The sequence below is a fragment of the Zootoca vivipara genome, chromosome 9, assembly GCF_963506605.1.
Source record: "Zootoca vivipara chromosome 9, rZooViv1.1, whole genome shotgun sequence".
In the NCBI taxonomy this organism is placed as follows: Eukaryota; Metazoa; Chordata; class Lepidosauria; order Squamata; family Lacertidae; genus Zootoca; species Zootoca vivipara.
In genome coordinates this window covers 21,768,586-21,788,069 of record NC_083284.1, presented here as the reverse complement: position 1 = coordinate 21,788,069, position 19,484 = coordinate 21,768,586, and the positions used below count along the sequence as shown (strand labels likewise).

The window sequence follows — 19,484 nt, the reverse complement described above, 5'->3', positions numbered from 1 at the left end:
CTACTGAGTAAAAGGTTGATGCAGTACCCATCTATTTCTGTCCAGGAGGGCAGTAGCAGTTGTCTCAAGCCACTTGCACCATCTCTTTCAAGCTTTGCCGGGGAAAGTAGTGCTGGCTCTTCTGGTAGTAATCTAATACCAAACTGCTGCTGATCAACTGAAAAATTCTGCAGTGATCACATGCCGGTAGGAAGCCACTGGTAAAAAGTTTCTACTTTGTTTTCCATGAGCATCCTAACATTCTATTGGCCAATAGGAAGTTGGGACTTATTAAATTTTCACCCATGCTGTGTTTTTGCGTATGGCTTGACTGAATGAACTGTGTGACACTGGCAAATTCCCACAGAGGCAGAGCAGCAATGTATCTAACACCCATCCAAAGTAAGCCAAAAAATAGGCACAGTTTATGGCTGTATTAATGCTTTTTATTTTATTCTGAGCAGCCCCTCTAAATGAAGCCATCTCGGTAAATACGATGTACTTTACAAATGGAAAATCAGCCCATTTTGGGGTTTGCTCGCAGCCAGGCACACATGCTTGAGTCTTTTCTCCTGGAAATGGTTCGGTTTTTTTTTTAATTCAAAGGCTACAGGAATCTGGGCTGACGATGGATGAAAGTGCTGGCAATGAAAAATGTCAGCTTTGAAGCTTTTCCCACTGTATTTGTTCACTTTGAAATGGGTTGGGTTGATTTTAATACTATTTAACATTTATAAAGTTGCTTGGATGTAAGCTCTCAAAAAGCACTTGCTTTATACAGTCGGAATTTACAGTAGACTGGATTTTCTGATAAGGTTGTGCTGGGATAAATTTTTTTAAAGCAATGGCACATTCCTCCTTTACAGCATAGCAAATGTGAAAGGTGATGGGTCTGTGTTAAATTTCTGTAAATGTGTGTGTGTGTGATATATATATATATATATATATATATATATATATATATATATATATATATAGTGAAAAATACTTAGATGAACAGTTTTTAGAATTGGGGAAGTGTAACTGTACAGGCGACCCTATCCCTGTAGAGGGAAACTGAAATTTATATCAAACAGTATGATGTTGACCTTTCTTATATTTACCCAGTCACTTCAGTCTTTCACAATGGGCCTTTTATGTCCGTAGTTCCATTCTAGACACCTTACAGCTCTAGGAAGTTGGGAGATCCCCTTTCCTAATTAATCACTTAGAAAGCAGCGCATTTTCTGCTTGGCACATTTTGACTATTAACTTATACTGCTGTGACCTGTATGGATTATTAAATACTTCCCTATTTATATCACTTTGCACCAGTTTGTGTGTTTATCAGCATTTTAGCTCAAATCCGTCCTAGGACATGGACATGGCAGGGTGGAGAACCACTTTCAACCACCAGGCTGGATCAAAAACACGCCAAGCTTCCATCTAACAAATGACTAGAGCCAGTCACCTGTCAAATCACGACATCGTATGACATCAGATGCACCCAATCCTTGCTGAAAGCAGTGGGGATTGTGTTTAAACAGCAAGCCCACCAGCAAAGGAACAATTGAGCACGTACACACTAAGCTGTATGTTCTGTGGTTGCCATGTCCGATGTCATGTCGCTACTCAGAACTGCAGGGCAGGCTAAACTGGGTGGCTTATAACCCCCAGTAAGGGGTGGCGCAGTAAGGCTGGAGGTTCCATACTATTGCCATATACAAGTGTTGTACCACCGGACCACAGATGGGGGTTTGTTGGCATCTGTCTCGAGAGACAATAGAGTGTTCCTCCAGGGGTGATGTCAAACTGCTGCATTAGCAGCACCGAAGAGACCTCCCCAGAGTGCAAGTCTGGGCACTGTATGGAGGTTCTGGGCCACCCAGACAGCAAGATTCCCCTCTTGGTCTCGCTGATGTGGTCCAAAGGAAAGCAGAGCAATACATTTGGTACTGGCTTGGCTGCAGGAGTTGCTGGAAGGAGGTGTACAAGGCGGCATACAACCGTCTTAAGGACTCCACTCTGGATCTGTGTAGGGCTTTCTCCATAGCCTTTTCTCCCAAAGATGTCCCACAAGGCAGCAGGAACGGATTGTTTATCAGGGTTTATTCCCAAAGTCAGTCTCATGAATGAGTATAGCTGCAAGGCAATGGAGGTTAGGTTCAGAGTTTTCCTTCTCTTGGATGGGAGTTTACACTTCTGGAAATTGCCCCACAAACAATATACAAGGCCCGAACACAAACGTTGGTTATATGTACCTTCCAAAAGTGTGGTTTTTTTAAATCGGTGGAGTCCAAAGCCCATAAAATGCAAGAGATGCACATAACAAAGCTGCAATGCAGTGTATTTAAAGATAAGCAGCCCAGTAACCACTGATGACAGCTTTTCCTTTACCACATTAACACCTGTAATGGGAGAGAAGATCCTTTTCTCAATTAAGTTCTAAATGAATAGAATCAAATTTGTTTGAAAAGGATTGGGGACCTTTTTTAAAAAAAAATCCTCAGTAAGTTGTCTAATTTCCAGCTGTTCTCATATTTAAAGAGCTGGTAACAGAACAGAGGTAGCATTGAGAACATGTCTTAGAACTTTTATTGAACTCACACTAACTCATGATCTTATTGAAATGCAGTACTTGCTGGTTATGAACAGAAAGCATTTTCAGGGGAGCATATGGGGTGCAAAACCTCAAGGAGCTGTGAAGAACAAAAAGAATTCGAAGGAGAGGTCAAACCTGAGAACACGTTTCATTTATTTTTGCAATTTATCGACTGTAGTCAAAATTACAGGGGTTAAAAAACAAACAAAATTAGAAGGCAATAACGAACCAAAGGCACTGCACTATCATTGAATCACAAAACACTTTAAGGCAGCAAAAACGAGAAAATATAACTTGCAGCAACAAATAAATTGAAAACTGACAGCAGAGGATTAAAATCTCATTTAATAAACTATATTTGTCATATTTAATAATTTAATAAACACTATGTGTGTCATAAAATGGAGGTCCAAAGCAGGAGATTGCAAGTCAGTTCTTAGATGGTACTCAGGAAGCGGAATACATTATCGCAGCTGCGTGATTACCTACTCCTCGTAAACACCATTTCCTGCTAACCGCATCACAGCTGACCCAAGCTCCGCAAGGGAAGAATGTGAATCCAGGAACTGACCAATTGCAATAAGCATGGAAGAGGTGGAGTAGAGGGCAGTCGTGCGCACCGGAGGGGCGAGGCGAAAAACCTTGCAGGCAACCGATTTGGGCCAGGAAAGGGACTGGGCAAAGTGGAGAGCAGTACTGTAGTTAGAAGCAACTCGGATTGGGAAGGAGCGCCCGTAAACGGTCGCTGTGTTGTCCCTCGATTCGGGAACATGCCCAGATCAACCCTATTACAGTACTTTAGTTAGGGAAACGAATGGATGGGACCACACACCACCTCTTCTTGATCGACCGCGGTCACGCGCTGCAAGGGAAGAGAACTTCCGCAATCTTATGTACACATCAAACGCAGCACGCAGGCGCGCTTCTCCCTCTGCGCAAAGGCTGCAGGGCGCAGGAGAGTCTCCACTTCCGAGAAACTCTCAGCTGATCCAGACTACCGTAACTACTTGCAGCTGCGCTTCACAGGGAGGGGGAAAGTCCGACAAGTCGTGCGTAGCTCCCCGCCCGGACCGAATCACCCAACTGCTTGCAGGGGCTTTTGTGTTTCTCCCTCTGCCGACTCCGCACCGGTGGGCTTTGATCCCACATGGCTCGCTCCCGCCCGCTTTTTGCCCAAGATGCACGCTTTCGCTCCTGCTCCTGGTTGCGCGCTTTCGGTTCTGCTCCTGGTTGCTTCGTGGCAGGTTGGGTCGACGGGGCCTCTTGCCCCGCCGGAGGTGCGCAGCCTGCAGGGGAGCTGGCGGTTGAGCAACGGGAACGGCTCGCTGGTGCTAGGAGGAGATGTGCCCGGGTGCGTGCACACCGCGTTGCTCCGAAACGGTCTCATCCAGGTACGATCTCGCTGGCGCTATCAGCCAGCCAATCAGCTTCGGCTGCGCTGGTTCGAAAGTGAGAGTGGTCGGTGCTGGACGCTCCAGCGAAAGGCCATTAGCTGCGAGGGGTGGTGGTTAGTTACCACGTTTATTTGTCTATCGTCGTCGTTGTTATTCATTTCATTTCTAGACCGCTTTATATTTTTAAGAAAAGAAATATCACGGCGGTTTGCAACACTGTTTTCAAGGGGAAGGGCAGGCGTCTATGATCCGCAACAATCCTCTTAGACTGGTTCACACGTGCATATGCCCCTCATTTGATTCCTCAAGACTCTCGGTCGACTGCCCTGGAAAGCATTGTGTTTTAAATGTGATGTGAAGCGAGCGACAGGAATGAGGTGGCTCATTCAGACATGCCTTCGCCTTTGGGTGTGCAAACTACCCTTATTGGAGGTCGAGTGGATCCTGGAGCAAAAATTGCAGTGTGCAGTGCTCTTGTTAATTGGAGCATAGGAAGAGTCCTGCTCGCTTACGTAGACCAAAGGTCCACCTGATCTGTATCCATGGTCTGTATCCAAAGTACTGTAAGAACTCCTGCCTGTCTTAGCCTTATTGAAAAGAACAGGAGCAGCTCAGCAGAGCAAAAATCACTACCATGTTTTTGCACACTTCCCATTAGTTTCAATGGGTCTTGAATAGAGGGGTGTGTGTGTGTTGCAACCTGAGGTCAGCAGCAGGGAGCAACAACTAAGACAATGAATATATTTAAGAATGGCAAAAACTAGGTCAAAAACAATTGGATATGTAGGTCCGTAGCATGAGTGTGAAGCAAAACGGGTTGGTCAAATCATTATGTTCTCCATTTTCCTCGCCTCCCTCTCTAAAGCCTTTAAAACACTTCAGCCTTTGTCATTCATTCCATTATGGCCATTTCTGATGATGATATTTTCAGATAACTAAGTGCAGACCTGAGCAAACCCTGGGGCTGCATGTGATCCTTGCATCAATTTCTTGCAGCCCATAGCTTTATTTTATCTGGGCAACTAGGAGGGGGAAATGAGAGGAAAGGGGTTGGTATTGCCTCCAAGCCTGGCCACCTTTGTCTCTGACCCTACCCATAGTTGTGGCTCCGGATAGATTACCCCAAAAAGAATCTCACCCTTGAAAGAAAGGAAAAAGATGGCTTAACCCTGTTTGATTATTTTTGGATCATTTGCGATTACCATATTTTATTTATCCCTTTTTGGTGCAAATACTTTCTCTCTCTGCATGTACATTAAATGGCAAAGGGGAAAACGGGTGTCACTGAAGTAGGCCTACAATGCATGTCGAATCTTATAGGGGTGATCAACCTTGTGACTGGACTCTGCCAGTTCAGACTGTAGACCAGGGGTAGGCAACCTAAGGCCCGTGGGCCGGATGCGGCCCAATTGCCTTCTCAATCCGGCCCGCGGACAGTCTGGGAATCAGCATGTTTTTACATGAGTAGAATGTGTCCTTTTATTTAAAATGCATCTCTGGCTTATTTGTGGGGCATAGGAATTATTTCATCCCCCCCCAAAAAAATATAGTCCGGCCCACCACATGCTCTGAGGGATGGTGGACCAGCCCACAGCTGAAAAAGGTTGCTGACCCCTGGTGTAGACGATGGCCCACCATTATTGAATGCTATGCTATTCCGTACTGTATATCTACATACAGTATAAATTCCCATCACATAGAAAAGTAGTTGTCTTCTAGAAAAACCTTCTGTTTGGCTTTCTAGTTATCACTCTTTGTGTTAAGTGCTAAGCAAAGTAATTACTGCACAGTAGTAGGAATTATGATCAAAGTGAATATATAGTATTAAACATGTAATATAATCAGATGTAATATGTTGTTGTTTGTTGTTTAGTCGTTTAGTCGTGTCCGACTCTTCGTGACCCCATGGACCATAGCACGCCAGGCACTCCTGTCTTCCACTGCCTCCCGCAGTTTGGTCAAACTCATGTTCGTAGCTTCAAGAACACTGTCCAACCATCTTGTCCTCTGTCGTCCCGTTCTCCTAGTGCCCTCAATCTTTCCCAACATCAGGGTCTTTTCCAAGGATTCTTCTCTTCTCATGAGGTGGCCAAAGTATTGGAGCCTCAGCTTCACGATCTGTCCTTCCAGGGAGCACTCAGGGATGATTTCCTTAAGAATGGATAGGTTTGATCTTCTTGCAGTCCATGGGACTCTCAAGAGTCTCCTCCAGCACCATAATTCAAAAGCATCAATTCTTCGGCGATCAGCCTTCTTTATGGTCCAGCTCTCACTTCCATACATCACTACTGGGAAAACCATAGCTTTAACTATACGGACCTTTGTCGGCAAGGTGATGTCTCTGCTTTTTAAGATGCTGTCTAGGTTTGTCATTGCTTTTCTCCCAAGAAGCAGGCGTCTTTTAATTTCACGACTGCTGTCACCATCTGCAGTGATCAAGGAGCCCAAGAAAGTAAAATCTCTCACTGCCTCCATTTCTTCCCCTTCTATTTGCCAGGAGGTGATGGGACCAGTGGCCATGATCTTTGTTTTTTTGATGTTGAGCTTCAGACCATATTTTGCGCTCTCCTCTTTCACCCTCATTAAAAGGTTCTTTAATTCCTCCTTGCTTTCTGCCATCAAGGTTGTGTCATCTGCATATCTGAGGTTGTTGATATTTCTTCCGGCAATCTTAATTCCGGCTTGGGATTCATCTAGTCCAGCCTTTCGCATGATGAATTCTGCATATAAGTTAAATAAGCAGGGAGACAATATACAACCTTGTCGTACTCCTTTCCCAATTTTGAACCAATCAGTTGTTCCATATCCAGTTCTAACTGTAGCTTCTTGTCCCACATAGAGATTTCTCAGGAGACAGATGAGGTGATCAGGCACTCCCATTTCTTTAAGAACTTGCCAAAGTTTGCTGTGGTCGACACAGTCAAAGGCTTTTGCATAGTCAATGAAGCAGAAGTAGACGTTTTTCTGGAACTCTCTAGCTTTCTCCATAATCCAGCGCATGTTTGCTATTTGGTCTCTGGTTCCTCTGCCCTTTCGAAATCCAGCTTGCACTTCTGGGAGTTCTCGGTCCACATACTGCCTAAGCCTGCCTTGTAGAATTTTAAGCATAACCTTGCTAGCGTGTGAAATGAGCGCAATTGTGCGGTAGTTGGAGCATTCTTTGGCACTGCCCTTCTTTGGAATTGGGATATAGACTGATCTTCTCCAATCCTCTGGCCATTGCTGAGTTTTCCAAACTTGCTGGCATATTGGGTGTAGCACCTTAACAGCATCATCTTTTAAAATTTTAAATAGTTCAACTGGAATATCATCACTTCCACTGGCCTTGTTATTAGCAGTGCTTTCTAAGGCCCATTTGACTTCACTCTCCAAGATGTTTGGCTCAAGGTCAGCAACCACACTACCTGGGGTGTACGAGACCTCCATATCTTTCTGGTATAATTCCTCTGTGTATTCTTGCCACCTCTTCTTGATGTCTTCTGCTTCTGTTAGGTCCTTACCACTTTTGTCCTTGATTATGGTAATCTTTGTACGAAATGTTCCTTTCATATCTCCAATTTTCTTGAACAGATCTCTGGTTTTCCCCATTCTATTGTTTTCCTCTATTTCTTTGCATTGCTCATTTAAGAAGACCCTCTTGTCTCTCCTTGCTGTTTTTTGGAAATCTGCATTCAGTTCCCTGTATCTTTCCCTATCTCCCTTGCATTTTGCTTGCCTCCTCTCCTCCGCTATTTGTAAGGCCTCGTTGGACAGCCATATTGCTTTCTTGCATTTCCTTTTCCTTGGGATGGTTTTCGTTGCTGCCTCCTGTATAATGTTACGAGCCTCCATCCATAGTTCTTCAGGCACTCTGTCCACCAAATCTAAATCCTTAAACCTGTTCCTCACTTCCACTGTGTATTCATAAGGGATTTGATTCAGATTGTATCTTACTGGCCCAGCGGTTTTTCCTACTTTCTTCAGTTTAAGCTGGAATTTTGCTATAAGAAGCTGATGATCTGAGTTACAGTCAGCTCCAGGTCTTGTTTTTGCTGACTGTATAGAGCTTCTCCATCTTTGGCTGCAGAGAATATAATCAATCTGATTTCGATGCTGCCCATTTGGTGATATCCATGTGTAGAGTCGTCTCTTGTGTTGTTGGAAGAGAGTGTTTGTGATGACCAGCTTGTTCTCTTGACAGAACTCTATTAGCCTTTGCCCTGCTTCATTTTGAACTCCAAGGCCAAACTTGCCAGTTGTTCCTTTTATCTCTTGATTCCCTACTTTAGCATTCCAATCCCCTGTAATGAGAAGAACATCCTTCTTTGGTGTCATTTCTAGAAGGTGTTGTAGGTCTTCATAGAATTGGTCAATTTCACTTTCTTCAGCACCGGTAGTTGGTGCATAAACTTGGATTACTGTGATGTTAAAAGGTCTGCCTAGGATTCGTATTGAGATCATTCTGTCATTTTTGAGATTGCATCCCATTACAGCTTTTGCCACTCTTTTGTTGACTATGAGGGCCACTCCATTTCTTCTACAGCATTCCTGCCCACAGTAGTAGATATGATAGTCACCCGAACTGAATTCACCCATTCCCTTCCATTTTAGTTCACTGATGCCCAGGATGTCGATATTTATTCTTGTCATCTCATTTTTGACCACATCCAGCTTACCTCTATTCATGGTTCTTACATTCCAGGTTCCTATGCAATATTTTTCTTTACAGCATCGGACTTTCCTTTCGCTTCCAGGCATATCCGCAACTGAGCGTCCTTTCGGCTTTGGCCCAGCCGCTTCATCAGCTCTGAATCTACTTGTACTTGTCCTCCGCTCTTCCTCAGTAGCATGTTGGACGCCTTCCGACCTGAGGGGCTCATCTTCCAGCGTCATAACTTTTATATGCCTGTTGTCTTTGTCCATGGAGTTTTCTTGGCAGGGATACTGGAGTGGCTTGCCAGTTCCTTCTCCAGGTGGATCACGTTTAGTCAAAACTCTCCACTATGACCTGTCCATCTTGGGTGGCCCTGCATGGCATAGCTCATAGCTTCTCTGAGTTATTCAAGCCCCTTCGCCACGACAAGGCATTGATCCATGAAGGGGATCAATGTAATATAAGATGTAATATAATCAGACCATAAAGAAGGCTGATCGCCGAAGAATTGATGCTTTTGAATTATGGTGCTGGAGGAGACTCTTGAGAGTCCCATGGACTGCAAGAAGATCAAACCTATCCATTCTGAAGGAAATCAGCCCTGAGTGCTCACTGGAAGGACAGATCCTGAAGCTAAGGCTCCAATACTTTGGCCACCTCATGAGAAGAGAATAATCCTTGGAAAAGACCCTGATGTTGGGAAAGATGGAGGGCACTAGGAGAAGAGGACGACAGAGGAAGAGATGGTTGGACAGTGTTCTCGAAGCTACGAACATGAGTTTGACCAAACTGCGGGAGGCAGTGCAAGACAGGAGTGCCTGGCATGCTCTGGTCCATGGGGTCACGAAGAGTCGGACACGACTAAACGACTAAACAACAACAAAAAATCAGATGTATAGAGGAATAATGGGTTTTTTTAAAAAAATGGAAGCATTTATACATCATATAAAAAATACAAATCAAGCATTAATACAGTACTTCATTTTGAAGAAACACTTTAAGAACAATTAAAGGAAACATTGTACAACTTAGGAATACTGTAACACGAAGGCTTAGTTTGCCTAAATTTCCAGTAGGCCATTTTTACAGATGTAAAGTGCATGCAAGTGTATTTTTGCATTTGTTGTTCTGGTGTTCTTAAGTTGTTCAAGGCTAATGGAAGGCATGACTCGCAATTCAGCGCTTATCTTGCAAACGAATACATGTGTGTTAAATGTGTGATTGATATGCTTTAAAAGCATGGTGTGTGCACCTGCCCACAGAAACAGATCTCTCCATCCAGGCGCAAGCTGGAGGCCGTGTCACAGTTCAAAGACACATTGCAGCCAGGCTGAAGTACTCAAGGAGGGCTTGGGGTGGAGCAAGTGAGGAGTGTGGCCTGGGAAGGAGGACTTGGCCTGGGCTGGATAGTGAGGCCCAGAGGACTAAATTCAGGCCACCTCAGGCCCAGTGCTCCACCCCTTCTGTGCCAGGAAGAAGAAGAAGATTTTGGATTTGCTATCCTGCTTTATCACTACCTGAAGGAGTCTAAAATCGGCTAACATTCTCCTTTCCCTTCCTCCCCCACAACAAACACTCTGTGAGGTGAGTAGGGTTGAGAGACTTCAAAGAAGTGTGACTAGGCCAAGGTCACCCAGCAGCTGCATGTGGAGGAGCGGGGACGCGAACCTGGTACACCAGATCACGAGTCTACCACTCTTAACCACTACACCACAACAGCAACAATTTAGTTGACCTACATCATAATAACAACAACAATAATTTTATTGTTGCCCCAGCCACTCTGGGCAGCTTTCAGCAAAGTATAAAAACACAACAAAACATTAAAAAACAACCTTCCCTATGCCGAGCTGGCTGCATATACTGCGAAATAAAAAAACAAGTTACTGGTAGGTAGCCGTGTTGGTCGAAACAAAATTTTTAAAAAATCCTTCCAGTAGCACCTTAGAGACCAACTAAGTTTGTTATTGGTATGAGCTTTCATGGGCATGCACACTTCTTCAGATTCACTGAAACACAAGTCACCAGAAAAACAAGTGAATTTTAAAAGACCCTTCTGCTATTAGTGATAGGAAAATGCCAACATTTTCCTATTGGTTACCAGATCCAGCTGCACCTAACAACCATTCTGTCCCTCCCTGCTGTTTGGTTCTGTCTCTGCCCACCACAGCCACTTCCAGAACTTCATCACAGTCTCCCTTCATCGGGTGCATTTCAGAAACTAGTATCAAGACTTTCTGTTCTCCCTGTCCTTCCGATTCCCTCCCTAGAACTGTCAAAGCTGCCCAGCTGGCTGCACTTGTTTCCCCCATGCAAGCAGCCTTATGAAATACCATACAGTGGTACCTTGGTTCTCAAACGTAATACGTTCATTGAGTCCGTTCGACTCCCGAAACGGTTTGAAAAGCAAGGCGTGGCCACTGATCGGATGCTGGAGCTTCCTGCACTCAATTGGAAGCCGCGGAAGCTGCGCCGGACGTTCAGCTTCCAAAAAGCGATTGCAAACCGGAACACACACTTCCGTGTTGGTGGCGTTCGGGAGCTGATTTGTTCGGGAGCCAAGCCATTCGAGTACCAAGGTACCACTGTATTTACCAGTACTAAAATGTAATGAGCACTTTTGGGGGGCCAAATTATGCTGCAAAAATTACACATTAGATTTGATGGCGCATTTACATTCACCAGCAAATCCTTTTTTGATTTCAAGGTTTTGAAAATGGAGGTGTGCATTTGATGGTGTATTACATTCGAGTAAATACGGTATATCAAAAGTAACAAAAGCATTAAACAAGTGTCTTGCCATGAAACATGAATATACATACTTTCTCTAGTGCACAGTAAACATGTATTACCATGGGAATTTCTGCTCTGCTTTCCTTTGGCTTCTGAGTCTTAATTTAAACGCTGTGAGTACAAGTCACAAATTTCTTCTGAGCTTGGTGTGCACTTGGCAGCAATGGTTTTGGGCACATGGTGCCATAGCTGGTGTTACTAGAACTGCTGTCCTATATGCAGGGCCGTCTTAAGCATACCTGACGCCCTGGCGCGATGGATCCCTCCGGCGTCCCCCGCCCCGTTTCCCAGCGCAGCGGGTGCTTGGAGGGCCGGCGCCCTGCGCCATCCAGCCTGGCCGTAGGGCTGGCCCTGGGCCAGGGGGTGCTGCCTGCCCCCTGTTGCGACGCCCCTGCGCACGGCGGAGGCAGCCCCAGGCCCGCACACCTCCGCAGAGCGGCCTGAAGCCACTGAAACAGCTGAGAGGCGCGTCAGTGGGCGCAACGGGTGCAGCAGTGCCCCTGGTGGCCTGGTGCCCCGCACCACCGGACCCGGGCCTAGAGACTGCCCTGCCTATATGGTGAGACACCAAGATTACAACTTGAAGCATCTTTTTGAGCAGCAAGACCTTTGGTTCTCCACAGAGGGGTGGTGAAGCTGTGGCCTTCTAGATGTTGAACTCCCAACATGCATCATCCCCCGGCAGCATGGTCGATGTTTTTATGATCGTGGTGCTATAAAGTTCATTAGTGGGTCATAAAACACTCGTGGACCCACGCTGCCAAGTTGCAATGACGCCCAGCCACGTTCCCGCTGTGCCAGTTTAAAATCCTCTTCTTGTATCTAGCAGAGTTACTGCGCAACTGGAACCAGATAGCAGTTTGCCGGTGTCTTCAAGAAAACAAGCACACTGTAGCTTCAAAGACTAACTTAAACTTTATTTACTGAAGCTTAACATAATACATCTAAACCAACTGAACTAAGCTGCATTTTAGCAGCACTCTTATCTCTTAACACTCCTCTCACCTAACTTTCTGCTCTCATGCTCCGACTCAAACTTCACACAGACAGAGAGAGAGTATTCTCTTTAGAGCATGATTTATGACTACACGGCAATTAGCAATCAGCGCACAGCTGTGGGCTAGCACCCAGAGAATGAGAACGCCTGAGAGTGTTTTTAACTCCTTGCTGTCCAGAATCCCAACACCCCCTCTCGTTCATAATGTCCTGGGTGCGATCTCAACATCCACTCTAGCTCATGTTCAACATTTCACAGAACTTATTGTGCTTTTCAAAAGTCAATGGCTTGGTAAACCCGTCAGCAAGGTTTTCCTGACTAGAACAATATCTGAGCCTGATTACATTTGCTCTTACACTTTCACATACATTTTTGAAGCGTATATCCAAGTGTTTTGTTTGTGCTTTAAATTGGCCTGAATCTGCCAATTTTAGGCATGCTTGATTGTCTTCCCATACTGTTACAGGCAGGAAACAATTCTCACATATCTCCCTGACCAGACATGTGTAGAATTCCAGTTCTCTGCACACACCCGAAAGAGCGCTGAATTCTGCCTCAGTTGATGACAAAGCAATGAGGCTTTGACGCTTTGAACGCCAGCCAACGACTGAACCTCCGAACGTTACCACCATTCCGGAGATTGACTTCCTGTCAGAGGTATTGGCCCAATCCGCGTCAGCCCAGCACTGAAGCTGTGTATCACCCTGAGCGGATAATTTAAGGCTGAATTCCTTGGTCTGTTGTAAATACCTAAGGACCCTTTTTATACCATTCCAGGCCACAGTAGAGGGTTTTGAAGCCTCTCGGCTCAGGAGATTGACCGCAAATGCTATGTCGGGTCTACTCCATTGGGACAGATAAAGCAGACTTCCCAAAGCAGATTGGAACACCTCCTGGTTCTCAAATTCTGGTTTTTTCTCTAACTGGATGTCTTTGAGAAAACACACTTCCATTGGTGTTCTCACACCCTTACAATCTGTCATTTTGAACTTTTGCAGTAATTGCTCTATTTTTGCCTTTTGGCTTAGTAAAAAACTGCCATCATGTTCTCTTTGGATCTGAACTCCTAGGTATATACTCACAGGACCTAGTTCTTTGAGTCTGAAGTGCTGCTTCAGCTGCCTTGCAAACTCCTGCACCTGTTTGTTTGTCTGGGCAACAAGAATAATGTCATCAACGAACACAAGAGCTAGTTCCTGCCGCGGGCCTGACCCTTTCAGGTACAGGCAGCTGTCTGCCAGACTCTTTTGAAACCCTAGCTTGTTCAGAGCTTCATGGAGACATTGGTTCCAATTTCTGGCTGATTGTTTCAAGCCATAAATGGAACGGTGCAGTCTCCATACCAGTCCCGGCCTATCGCCCTCGAATCCAGGCGGAGGTTGCATATAAATCTCCTCTTGCAGTGGGGAGTTCAAATATGCCACATCAATGTCAAAATGTGCGACCTCTGAACCTCTCTGCGCTGCAACTGTTAGGAGCAACCTCATTGTCTCACTTCTAGCTGTGGGCGCATACACCTGAGAATAATGGACCCCAGGTCGCTGGCTGAAGCCTTTGGCCACCAATCTAGCCTTATATTGTGGCTCTCCACCTGGGGTAGGTTTTAACCTGTACACCCAGCGACAGCCCACTGCCTGCTGGCCAGCCGGCAGGGTTGTGAGTGTGAAAACCCCCAGAGATTCCATGGAACCAATCTCCTTTTCCATGGCTTGTTGCCACTTGCAGAACTCTGCCTGAGGCAATTTCTGCACCTCTGCGAAGCTTTCTGGTTCACACTGTGCAAACCCTGCGTATATATTGGCCATTGAAAAACGATCAGGAGGTTTTCCTTTGGTGGTGCGCTTAGATCGTCTTGGCACCTCAACCAACTCCTCCTCTGACCCAGACGCACCTGTACCGGACTCTGCCTGTGAGTCTGACATACCAGGTGAACCACCACGTGACCTGCTTCTCTTGCCACGTCCCCTTGGACTGGCTCTGGCTGATGGTGACAAGGGAGACCTGTTGCGCTTCTGCCTGCCAGGCCTTGCCTGCGGCGAAGAGAACGGACTCCTGCGGTCTGGCTTCACCTCCCTGTCTAGGCTTGCCCCCTCTGACTTGACACTCTGAACCACATCCTCAGCAGGTTCACTGCCACCAGCTCCATCAGCGTTTTTCTCTGCTGAATCTAAACCACTGATCCAGCTTCTGAGTACCTCAGGGTTCGCATGGATTCTGGTCCAGCCACTCTGTTCGCAAAATTCAGCATTTCGGCTGATTGTCACCTTGGACCGATCACCCCCTGGGTTAATAAACCTCCAGGCCTTGGATCCTGGCTCGTATCCGCAAAAAATCATTTTTCGTGATCTTGGGCCACCCTTCCTGCGCAACGGCCTGGGGATCAATACCCATGCTTCTGCGCCAAATGTTCTGAAATAATGTACTTTAGGCTTTTTGCCGTGAAGCATAAAATACGGCGTGTTTCCTACCACTGAGTTGAACGTCCGGTTCAACGTGAACGCTGCGGCCTTTACAGCTTCTGCCCAATAGCACCTTGGTAGCCCTGAGTCAAACAGTAGAGCTTCCATTGCTTCCTGAAGCACCCTGTTTTTCCGCTCTGAAACTCCATTCTGCTGGGGAGAATAAGGAGCTGTCATCCTATGCTTAATTCCTTTCCCCCGGAAAAACCCCTGCAAACTAGAGGCCAAGAACTCTGCACCTCTGTCTGTCTGAAACGATTTGACTCGGGTGTCAAATTCCAGCTCAATTGCAATTACCCACTCTCTTATTTCATTGGCTGCCTGACTTTTGTCTTTAAGCGTAAAAACCCAAGACATTCTAGAGAAATCGTCCGTTAGACACAAAATGTAACGGGAATTCCCCATACTAGCCACCGGCATCGGCCCACAAAGATCTGCGTGGACAAGCTCAAATGCTTGCTTCGCCACTCTATCAGATTTTGGAAAACTGGCCGTGTGGACTTTAGATTTCATGCAAGCTCTACACTCCAGGAACTTAGAGCAGTCCTTCATATTGCAGCCAATGGCGCAATCCACCTGCTTGCGCACATACCGCCAGTTTGCATGTGAAAAACGTCGGTGCCATAAATGAAGGCATTTGTCATGTGCGGGAATGTTAGCGCACCTGGCTTCTGCTTTTTTAGACTTAGCACCGCCCACCTCAGCAACTTGCGCCCCCTTTGAGGCGCCACTGTCTGTTTCCAGCACGTACAGACCCTTACGGCCTTGTACCTGGACTAACTGCTCACCATCCTTGGAGATGGTACAGACCTGGTTCCCAAACTGCACCTGAAAACCAGCCTGGTCTAAAGCATAAACAGACAATAACCCACATTCCATACCATCCAGTACATATACATCAATGTCAGATTTTAAACAGGGCATAAACATAACAGCAACTTTTGTAATGTCTCTCTTTGTAGCATCAGCTAAGGTGACTGTAGTCCCAGCTGGAATTTTCCTGCAATTTTTCATCTGGTCACTAGGTGGGGCTAGGTGACTACTCGCTCCACTGTCAATTATCCAGCGTTGTTTACAGTTGGTTTTGGCCTGTCCAACAAAAGCATATGCAGCTGTCCTTTGATGTGCTCCAGCACCGCTGCCTCTGCCCCGGCGCATCTGGCCTCTTCCAGGACGTGCTCTTCTCCTTATCTCCCGGTTACCATGGAAACCGGCCTTGGGGCAATTTTTCTGCAGGTGTTGCTCAGAGTTACACACATAGCACCTCTTAGCTTCAAACGCATGCACAAAGTTCTCAGCTACTTCTGCACCCCCACGCCTGGGTGCTGGGCAACCTCCCTTTGCAGCTTTCTCTTTCTCTCTCAGCCTTTTGTTCTGATGATCCTCCAATCTGCCTGTCACATAATTTAGATCAAGCTGATCTTGAGGCATGGCTTCCAACGTGAGAGAAAGTGTCTCATAGCTGGGGTCTAAAGAACTCAACAAAATGTAGACTTTCTGCTGCTCTGTAAAGGGTATCTGTAGTTGCCTCAGTTTATTAAACAATGCCAGCATCTGGGATATATGCTGTTTTACGCAGCCCCCTGGCTCCAAACGCAAATCAAACAGCTGCCGGGTAACGTGAATCCTGGCCCCTGCTGTATCACGCTGATATACGCGTTGCAGAGCCTCCCAGATCTCGTGGGCGTTCGTGGCCTGGTCTATGTGCACCATCTGGGATTCATCAATTCCCATGGTTAAATAAGCGACAGTTCTCTGGTCCTCCCTCAGCTCTGCAGCCGCAGTAGCTGGTGGTGCTTGTGCGGGTGGACCCTGTGTACGTTCCCAAAGCCTTTTAGCTACTAAAAAAACTTCCATCTTCTTAGACCAGTCCACCCAATTACTCCCCATCAGTCTTGGGAATGGCACCACGAAAGTTTCCTGAGCCTCAGCCATCTTTCCCCCTGGGGCTGGTGATACTCACACTACTGCCGCTGCACTGTTCTCTCCAGCTTCCAGCTCTCAGCACTCAGCTCCCAGCTCCGGAAAATGGCTTGCTTTCACCAGCGAGTTTCTACTGCCCTGTGCCTTAACAGCATGCACAGGCAGGCCTCCAGCTGGGCTTCTTTAAGCTACCGGCTCTTGAAGACACTCCGACCTCTTGTCCTGGCAGTCCATCACCTCAGGACGCGCTGCCATCCAAGCGTTGCTATCTTTCCGTGTGCTGGCATAAACAACCATAACCTGTTGATGTTTTTATGATCGTGGTGCTATAAAGTTCATTAGTGGGTCATAAAACACTCGTGGACCCACGCTGCCAAGTTGCAATGACGCCCAGCCACGTTCCCGCTGTGCCAGTTTAAAATCCTCTTCTTGTATCTAGCAGAGTTACTGCGCAACTGGAACCAGATAGCAGTTTGCCGGTGTCTTCAAGAAAACAAGCACACTGTAGCTTCAAAGACTAACTTAAACTTTATTTACTGAAGCTTAACATAATACATCTAAACCAACTGAACTAAGCTGCATTTTAGCAGCACTCTTATCTCTTAACACTCCTCTCACCTAACTTTCTGCTCTCATGCTCCGACTCAAACTTCACACAGACAGAGAGAGAGTATTCTCTTTAGAGCATGATTTATGACTACACGGCAATTAGCAATCAGCGCACAGCTGTGGGCTAGCACCCAGAGAATGAGAACGCCTGAGAGTGTTTTTAACTCCTTGCTGTCCAGAATCCCAACAGTTGTCAATTGTAGTTTAATGATATAAAGTTCACCACCTGTCTTAAGACTATAAAGTCTTCCTGTATAGACCATATAGACTTGGACTTTTTCCAGTGAAGGATAGTTTTCCGGGTCCTGAGGTGTCTTGAATCTTGGATAGAGTTTCTGAGCCCTGCGTTGGGTGAAAAATTCCTGCATTGCAGGGGGTTGGAATAGATGATCCTCAGGGTCCCTGCCAACTCTAAAATTCTATTACTCTATGAATCCCTTGTTCCTGACACCCTGACTCCCCACTTAAGAGCTACCCATGGCTCAGCCCTGATACATATCAATGTGGGAAAACTGTCAGTTTTGAGTTAACAAAAAACAGTGGCTGAATCATAGAATTGTAGAGTTGGAAGAGACCACAAGGGCCATCCAGTCCAACCCCCTGCCAAGCAGGAAACACCATCAAAGCATTCCTGACATATGCCTGTCAAACCTCTGCTTAAAGACCTCCAAAGAAGGAGACTCCACCACACTCCTTGGTAGCAAATTCCACTGCCGAACAGCCCTTACTGTCAGGAAGTTCTTCCTAATGTTTGGGTGGAATCTTCTTTCTTGTAGTTTGAATCCATTGCTCCGTGTCCACTTCTCTGGAGCAGCAGAAAACAACATTTCACCCTCCTCTATATGACATCTTTTTATATATTTGAACATGGCTATCATATCACTCCTTAACCTCTTCTGCAGGCTAAACATACCCAGCTCCCTAAGCCGTTCCTCATAAGGCATCGTTTCCAGGCCTTTGACCATTTTCGTTGCCCTCTTCTGGACACGTTCCAGCTTGTCAATATCCTTCAAGAACTGTGGTGCCCAGAACTGAACACAGTACTCCAGGTGAGGTCTGACCAGAGCAGAATACAGTGGTACTACCGTGTTTCTCATATTTTAAGGCATCCCTACAAAATAAGGCATGGCAGGATTTTCCTGAGGTGGAAAAATATAAGGCATACCTCGAAAATAAGCCGTACCAGGTGGTGGGAGCAGGTCTGTGGCAAAGAAGGGTTGCTGCTGCCGCGTTAACCCCCGGGACCTGGCTGCAGCCTCAGCGCACAGCGCGCGCAGCCCCAAGACCCGGCTGCAGCCTCAGCGCACAGCGTGCACAGCCCCAAGACCCAGCTGCAGCCTCAGCGCACAGCCCCAAGACCCGGCCGCAGCCTCAGCGCACAGCCCCAAGACCCGGCTGCAGCCTCAGCGCACAGCGCGCGCAGCCCCAAGACCCAGCTGCAGCCTCAGCGCACAGCGCGCGCAGCCCCAAGACCCAGCTGCAGCCTCAGCGCACAGCACGCGCAGCCCCAAGACCCGGCTGCAGCCTCAGCGCACAGCGCGCGCAGCCCCAAGACCCGGCTGCAGCCTTTGCGCACCGCACGCTGACACCCGGGACCCGGCTGCAGCCTTTGCGCGCAGCCCTAGGACCCGGCTGCAGCCTTTGCGCGCGGACACCCGGGACCCGGCTGCAGCCTCAGCGCGCAGCGCGCGCAGCCCCAAGACCCGGCTGCAGCCTTTGCCTGCCGCACGCGAAGCCCTGGTGGGAGCAGGTCTGTGGTCTGTACAGATACCGGTACCGGTACTTAATTAAAAAATAAGACATCCCTTGAAAATAAGCCATGGTGTGTTTTTTTCAGGAAAAAATAAATATAAGACGTGTCTTATAATATGAGAAACACGGTATTACTTCCCTTGATCTAGATGCTATACTCCTATAGTGATCTAAAACAAGACACCAGTTCTAAACAAGACATCAGTTCCTCCTTTACATTAACAGAATGCTGGCTGCTGAACAAATACATATTTGGGGGAAAAGATACATTTTATAATGAAAAACTGTTACAACTTAGATCTGACACTTGGCACATTTTCCTTGACTATCTTATAGTGCAATCAACTCCCTGTCTTCTCCCAGT

General features: G+C 46.6%; 1 protein-coding gene across 3 annotated transcripts in view; it reads left to right on the top strand.

The window, feature by feature from the left end:
- Window positions 1-954: 954 nt before the first annotated feature.
- Window positions 955-19,484, top strand: part of MANBA (mannosidase beta) — an 85,140-nt gene continuing 66,610 nt past the window's right edge. For all 3 annotated transcript variants that reach the window (XR_009558117.1, XR_009558116.1, XM_060278477.1), the window contains exon 1: window positions 955-3,951. Coding sequence is in view for 1 of the 3 variants with exons in the window: in XM_060278477.1 (XP_060134460.1) it covers window positions 3,739-3,951 (213 nt within the window). In the remaining 2 variants the exon portion in view is untranslated. The remainder of the gene's footprint in view (window positions 3,952-19,484) is intronic.